Source organism: Lissotriton helveticus, chromosome 5_1, assembly GCF_964261635.1.
Source record: "Lissotriton helveticus chromosome 5_1, aLisHel1.1, whole genome shotgun sequence".
Lineage (NCBI taxonomy): Eukaryota > Metazoa > Chordata > Amphibia > Caudata > Salamandridae > Lissotriton > Lissotriton helveticus.
Genome location: NC_136065.1, coordinates 936,520,342 through 936,528,603, shown reverse-complemented (window position 1 = coordinate 936,528,603; position 8,262 = coordinate 936,520,342). Strand labels below are relative to the sequence as shown.

General features: G+C 39.1%; 1 protein-coding gene across 15 annotated transcripts in view; it reads right to left on the bottom strand.

The window, feature by feature from the left end:
• Window positions 1-1,415: 1,415 nt before the first annotated feature.
• CPEB3 (cytoplasmic polyadenylation element binding protein 3) overlaps window positions 1,416-8,262 on the bottom strand; it is a 1,058,629-nt gene continuing 1,051,782 nt past the window's right edge. For all 15 annotated transcript variants that reach the window (XM_078643412.1, XM_078643411.1, XM_078643415.1 and 12 more), the window contains one exon: window positions 1,416-6,535. In XM_078643412.1, the coding sequence (XP_078499538.1) occupies window positions 6,308-6,535 (228 nt within the window). In that variant the 3' untranslated portion in view covers window positions 1,416-6,307. The remainder of the gene's footprint in view (window positions 6,536-8,262) is intronic.

Here is an 8,262-nt window from a genome sequence, read left to right as displayed (position 1 = left end):
ACTTGGCATGGGATTGTCCGAGCATCCGGGGTTACTGGAGCGAGGTGTTTGAAGCGGTACAGTGCATGATAGATGAGACACTACAGCCAGATCCTTTAATGGCATTGTTGGGGTGTGTTACTCCGGTGAAGGCAGAACACAGGAGATTTGTGGCGATGGCACTCCTCTTGGCAAAACGGAGGGTAGCCTGCAGATGGGGTAGGGGCCGGGCGCCTAAATTCAAGACGTGGCTTACTGATTTAATTACCTGTCAGGAGCGACTGGCCACATATGCGGAACTGCTGCCAATAACCTCCAGGCCGAATGATATCTGGGCACCCCTCACATGTATCTAGCAACTAGAGAGACTACTGACTCGGGCAATGAAGATGCGAGCTCCACTCATGTTGGATAAGGCAGACTTCGTGTTGTATGGTCGGTGTGCGGGCGTTATGACCTATGGGTATGATACCACTAACATTTGGCTGGTGTTCGAGTCTCGGGGTATGGATGGAAAGAGTGTTAAACTGCTGAAAAGATTATCTGCTGCATCCTATTGGGCAATTGTAATCTTTGGGGAATGGTGGGGGGTTGGTGAGGGGGGACAGAAACCTGGGAGAGTATACCCTGTTGAGGTGCTAAGATGATACGACTGATTATGTACTATGCTCATGTGTTTCTGTGAACCCCTATACTGTACATTTGGACCATAAGCTAATGCTTTAAGTGCTGTATATGTAAGACGACTGTATGTTGTGTTGTTTTCCCTTTTGAAAAACTTTCAATAAAAAGAAGGAAAACAAAAAAAAGATTTCGTGAGCAGGGGTATATAGCGGGCCCCTACAGCCCATGTGGCACAGGTGAGGATCTCAACTCTTCACACGGCTCCCATTCCGCCCAAGTCTGTGAGACGTGAGCAACTCTTCAAATTCAGCAGAGGGGCCCATTACTTTGCATTACGCCACTGTTCATGAATTATCAGCTATGTATCTACTGCTCAGAACCAAATGCAATATCAGATTAAACGCTTCAGGGCCTCAGACCCCTGCAGTGAAACAGGATCTGCTAGACCGCTACAATGCCCTAAACCTCATTCCAGAAACAGTTAAGTTGAAAACGTGCTTATTCTGATCCCTCCTTCCTGTGAAACTATCCCTGTTTTGGTCTGAAATGTAGATGACACATGAGGTCATTCAATGGATAAAATGCATGGCCTTATAGCTTCACGTCCTATTATAATAAAATGGAGTTTAGTAGCAAAGATCTGGCAAACATATAGTAGTATTTCTCTATGAAAAGAACATTTGCTAAAAATGTGATTTGAATTTACTGCAGTGTCTTCCAGAAAACAACAGTTGTTAAAGCACATTAAACTGAAGTGTAATACACATGCAAAGGACATGTTACTTACATAGCAAGAACAATAATGACAAGTCTTTGTGCTTCATACAACCAGATTTAATAAGAGATGCTTGGTGTTACAGGAAAACAAAGTCCATACTACAAAGTTAAGCAGGTTTAAGCAATAGCAGCAGAGCTCCATGTTTAGTCACAGTACTGCAGTTCCATACAAGCAAATGTCCAAGCCATAATGGTAGAAGCTTTGTTAGAATTATTAGCAAAACAATCTAAGAAAGCATGTAAAAAAGCACAATACAATTAATTTGAGTTTATTAGTTGGAAAAACAGACATCTTAGATGTGAACACTATGCCATGTTCAAGGTTTCGACAACAAAATCACAAATACATGTTACGTAATACCCCAACAGAGCTACATTCTGAAACAAATGTATAGTTTATCATCCAATATCACTGTAGAGCATCAGTTCTACGTTCAGCTAAACTTAAGTACTGCAATTGTATATGTATATCTGTCAGAATTACATTACACTAATTTCTGACTGGATACCAATTTAGGGTATATATTGGTTAAATTCAGGAGTATAAAATACTTTGTGGTATTATGGAACATGATAGCAGCTGATATGGAGAGCAAATGTTATCAAGTAAAAAATGTTTGACTAAACATACAAACTGGTATAAAAGCAATAGCTACAGACAATTTATTTAAATAAGTAAATAAAATATTTTCAGAAATTAGTGACAATTCTTTCAGGCCTCTCAATTTGATATGTCAAAGTACTAAATATTAACATGGAGATAAGAGTTTTTAAATTAAAATAATATGTCGTGACTATATAAATTGCAATGCAATCAGTGGTATGCTGTCATTGCACACTTGCAATATATGTGTTCTGTACCATTAGATGACAATCAAAACACGCATCTCCTATGCTCTTCAATCTACAATATCTTGCCTATGTATAAACTGAATGTAAATTGTAACCAAAGTATCTACATTTAGGTAAAAATTGTTGCTTCACCATTTACACTAATCTATAGTAAGTACATAGTTGTTAATACTTCTAAATAATGTATTGGTACTGTGACATTCATAATGTTAGCTCCTTAAAGTGGAGATATCCAAAAGGAAGCATGACAAAGTTCAGCTCTGAAAATGTGCAAATTGGCTAATGGTCAGAAAAAGCATTAAATTCTATGAATCCTTTCATTGCCATATGGCTATGTATACATGTCCTAATAATGTATTTTTTTTGCAATTGGGCATGTACATATATATATATATATGGCCCTGAACTAGAAAGTGTTTAAATTGACTTATGAGGTTCCAAAGTTTAGACAACCTCGGGGCAACTTTAAGAAAATATACCCAGCAAAGAGCGTGCATGTGCAGAAACCCATGCTGTGCACAGGATAAAGGAGAGACAGCAGAAGAGGAGTGTCTATTCATACAGAGCTTTTCTAACTACAGTACCTTTAAGAGGACAACTTCAATGCTTTCCAAAGTTTGTGCACCCCTAAGCCATGTTTTCAAAAGGAAATGGCTGTTCAAAACATCACGCCATTTTCATTTTTCTGCGTATTTTGATCATTTTATTGCCCAAATTATTCATCACATTGGTTTTCAATCTGTTTACATTACCAATTCCGTCATTGTCACTCTATTGTAAACCACATGAGCAGGGTAATACATAAAGCTTTGCTTTTCAAAAAATCAGAAACTTTCATAATATTACAAAGGTTTTCAGTTTGAAAAATAAATGAAAATAATAAACTTTAAAGAATTTGCATCATAAAATTAATTTACACCAAATACAAATTTAAAAATAATAATAAAGACATTGACCAGATATGAAAGTCTCTCCCAGAAACAGCTACATCAATGGTTGAGAAAGCACTCGAAAGAAAATACGAAATGAAAAATATGTAAATAAGTTTTAATCTTTTCATAGCAAAAAATCTTTCTAAAAATAACAATGAAAATTTGTCTCAGTACAAAGGCTACATTACTATTGAAAAAATACCAGCATGAAGAAAGTTACATATTTGACAGTAGAAAAATGATCTCCGTGAATCACAATGTCTTAACTTCGCAATGAAAATAAATTTGCAATAAAGGATTTATGCCTTTTTTTCTTTTGTTTTGTTTTATACAAACAGTACAAACAGTATTGCACATTAACAAATAGTCGAGGTTAGTTTAGCCTCCAAAACATTTACTAGTTCAAGTCACACCAAGAAAGGCCATATTAAGACCTGATGCACCCAGGGATTTCTCAATCAAGTTGCGATTCAAAACAGCGTTTAATTTTAAAAAATAACTTCCTTTTTCACTTTTGAAAGGATCACCTTTTCAATACACCATATTAACAACCTATGGGCATATTGCATTTACAAAACAAAAGGAAACATGTAATAAGTTAATAAACTAAAAAAGTTCTCTTTAAAAAAATACAAACAGAAAAACTCTCACAATTCTGGTCAGTCGTGCATAATCAACACGTGATTATAAATATACAAATGAAGGGAAAGATTTTATGATCTATTCACAATATGCAGCACCGAATGTAGAATTTTGTTTTACATTTCTTCCTGGTGTCGCTGTTTAGTTTCAAATCAAATTCATGCTATTCAGCTTTAGATTCTGGAGTATTTTGCGACATTAAAAAAGAGGAAGGACAAGAGGGAAATAATGAAAAAACTTTCGTTATTTCACATGATTAGGTAGATTTATGTGAGTTAGCTATGATTTTTAATATTAAAGTTATAAAGCTCTAACTTTGTATTCAAAAAAGCAAATGAGCATGAAAAAAATAAAATCATCTGATAAATCATTTTGCAGAATTAAATTAATATATATTTCTTCTGAATAAACTTATTTAGAAAATATTTTTCTCTCCTATATTTCAAAATTGAGGTATTGCAAAAGATCATGTCAGTCAGAAAGCATGCCTTTTTCTTAATAAAATAAAAATTCAGCCAACTTTTGAAAACTGTTCCAATACAAAAAGTAGTGCATAACATGTCTCGTACAGATGAACAAAATCACAGACACACACATCTGGGCAAAGAAAACAATATCACAAAAGCCCAGCTACAACCTTCTAATAGGTACGCTTACGCATTCAAATCAGTAAAAAAAAAAAAAGCTTTTGCTCCTTTCATTTTTACAAACACAGATAATCCATTCAAAGCCAATACTTGCAATGAAACATTGAAACAACAAAATAAACACATAATCCGACACAAGACATCACAACACACAGAACATATTTACATCTATTATGTGGTGCCTAATCCAGTCAGATTGTCCCTGAACTGCAAAACAACAAAAACAGTGTTCGCTTCATTACCATTATTAGTATTCTAAAGGTGTTAATATTATCTACTGCCCCTCAAGAATAATGCTAAAAAAAATGTCCAAGCACTACAATGTTTTCATTATCTGTTCAAGCTTCACAGGATACTTCCAAGGGTCAGGCACACCATTTCACATACAGAGTCTCTAAATTGATTGCAAAATGACAGAAACGGGTAGAAGCTCATTTCTTTAGCATTGCAATCTTCAAAGGTGCCTGGTAGGTTAACTCTGGCAGATTAGTCATATACTGCGATATATTCATGTGTATGTTTTTTTAGTATGAGCTGGGTTTACGGCACAAAACTGACACTATATAGGGTGCAAGCGTTGAAAGATACTTCTCTATGCACTCCTCTTCCTGTTTGCGTACTAGTTATGAATAACCAAATGTGTGTCAGATAAAGGCTTTTAACAGTTACATTTGACCACAGTACTAGACATTTAAACTTTACAACATAAAATAAATTGCACAATATTTAACTGAGCACCCCAAAGTACTTCATCAATCACCTACACATTCAGTTTTTAAGAATATCCTACATCTATTTTTAATATTGGTTCTAGTATAGGTAATTCTGTACATGGACTAAGGCCAGTAACAGAAGAATTGCAATTACTGAAGCATGCCTTACTTCAGTCATTAGCGATTACTAATTTAATTGTTTTTATATCAAGTATGTTATAGGATACAAATGTTTTTAGTTACTTGTGCATTGTGGTTTGGTTTCATAATAGTTACTGGATATAACAATGTATTGCATGCAGCAACCTGGTTAAGTAAACATGCAGTCAAAAATACTGACCTTCTGGGAAAGTTCTTTCTATGCTATACTGACTGCCTTTCAGTCAGCAGACATCACGCTGCCAATATCAATCTGTATTATTTTTAACTGATACCCTAGCCTGAATAGAGTATTACGGTATTGGCTATACCACTCAAATAGCAGCAAAAGCTATTGCAGCATACATTTACATAAAATTAAAAGATATAACTCAATAGAAAAAAAATATTCTTAGAATAATTAACACAAAATCGGTTCCATCCAATGAGGTATCATCCACCACAAGTCAAGATTAGAGCAAATAAAGGCTTATTTTCTTTTAGGCTTAGTGTTATTTCAAATGATTCGAAAACTTATAACCTTTCTGCTACATCTGCCAGTCATGTGTGTTACCTTTGGTAAGTCATTATTTAGGGAGAAGTCTGATTTTGGAAAATAAGTGCACGCTCCAGTTTAAAACAAGTATAACAAAACATATAACAAAATATTTTCCCTACAAACACACCAGCCCCAGTAAAGGCTAATGGGAATGGCAGTCTTCGCACTATCTCTAGTCATAAGTCCTGCATAAGAAATAAGGTACCAAGCAGATGTTAGTGTGAATGAAAGTGCAAGATCATTACAATTCTGCAAGGTTGTATACTGGACACAGAGGTCCGTAAGGTGCCTGTAACTAATAATTACATAGGTAATAGTAAAGACCCATTTTTTAATTGGGGAAGAAAGCACAGATTTCCAGAATTCTCCCAGCCCAGAGGCAGCGATCTCTCCTTCCACTCGCTTTCAACCTGTCTCAGTTCTTGACGGAGTTAGGCACAGTGTTCAGCTCCAGCGGAAAGGGACATGGCGTGGCCGATCACCTCCTTCCTTCACCAGTGGTTTGTGGAACTCTCTACCAGCACGAGAGTGTATGCTTGCCCAGCAGTATTCACAATAATACTGCAAACAGGTAACATTGGCACAAAAGAATGGAGCAAATTTTCCACCACAGCGAGTACCCTGGCATTCATCGCACATCTGATCATCGAGCACATATGGCTTGACTTCAACCTGAAAAAGAAAAGAAAAGTTAAGTTATACAAGAGAAAACATGGGCTGCATGTACAGTGACATTATTTCTTTCAGTTATAGAAAATAGTTTGCAGAACTGTCCAATTCTTAAACAATCAAGTATTTGTTCATCATTACATCCAGGGTCACCCGATTCATTGTTTGTAAAGAACAAGTTTTGTAAGAAACATTAGTTAGTTAGATTCCTTACCTTAGAGTAATCCCCAGGCGTCAGACTGGATCCAGAAAATTTTGCGTAGCAGTACCCTTGCGCGTCGGTAGGCGTCGTCTGCGGCTCCGCGTCCGCTGTCGGCGTCGTTGGCGTCGCGATGACGTCGGAGTAGATAGACGCCGCCCTCGCGCCCTGACTTCCGTTTTTATACACAGCTTTTCCGCGCCAGAAACGCAGAGCCATGATAAAAACCGACACTGGTGCCATGAAACTAGGGCCCTGAAAGGGATGACCTTAACCCTAGATATCTGTTCGCAGAACGGGGAGGATGGGTGGGGCGGTAAGGAATCTAACTAACTAATGTTTCCTACAGATATATCGTTACCGAAGGTAAGTAACTTGTTCATCTGAAAGAAACACGTTAGTTAGATTCCTTACCTTAGAATAGATACCCCAGCAATACCATACCCGGGGTGGGTCTGCGAACCAAGATCACACCAGAAAGTCCCGGAGAACGGAACGGCCAAAGAAGCCATCCTTCCGGACTTGGCTGTCCAGGCAGTAGTGTCTTGCGAACGTGTGCAGCGAGGCCCACGTAGCTGCCTGACAGATGTCCTGCAAGGGGACTCCCCGGCCACGGGCAGTAGTAGCCGCCGTGGCCTGAGTGGAAGGGGCCCTCAGCCCAACAGGAGGCTCCTTCCTCGCCAAAGAGTAGCAAACCTTGATGCACAAGACGACCCACTGAGAGATGGTTCGTTTGTGCACCGCCCGTCCCTTCTTAGCGCCCACGTAACCAACAAAGAGTTGGCCATCCACCCGGAACTGGCTTGTGCGATCCAGATAGAATGAGAGCGCAGGTTTTGGGTCCAGACGGTGGAGCCTCTCTTCCTCTTTCGAGGGATGCGGAGGCGGAAAGAAGGTGGGCAAAGTGATGGACTGCCCGATGTGGAAGGCTGTGACTACCTTGGGCAGGAAAGAGGGTCGCGTCCGCAACACAACTTTGTCCGGATGGACAGAAAGGAAGGGAGGTTGTGAAGAAAGGGCCTGGAGCTCACTCACTCTCCTGGCAGAGGTGATGGCAACAAGGAATGCAGTCTTAAGAGTGAGAAGACGAAGAGGACAGTTGTGAAGTGGCTCAAAAGGAGGGCACATCAGATAAGTTAGAACAAGGTTTAAGTCCCACTGCGGCATCACGAAAGGAACAGGAGGAAACAGATGAGTGATGCCCTTCAAGAACCTATTTACAACGGGGGACTGGAACAAAGAGGGCTGATCAGGTAGCCTTAAGAAGGCGGAAATGGCAGAGAGGTAGCCCTTAATAGTCCCCAGAGCAGAGCCCTGCTGGGCAAGAGAAAGAAGGAAGGGGAGAACCTCAGAAAGAGGGGCAGAGAGTGGATCCACAGCCTTTGCTGTGCACCATGCCACAAATTCGTTCCACCTGCAGGCGTATACCGATTTTGTGGGACGCCTGGCTGCCAGAATGACATCGCAGACTTCAGGAGGCAAGTCAAATGGCCTCAACTGTCGCCGCTCAATCTCCACGCATGGAGGTGGA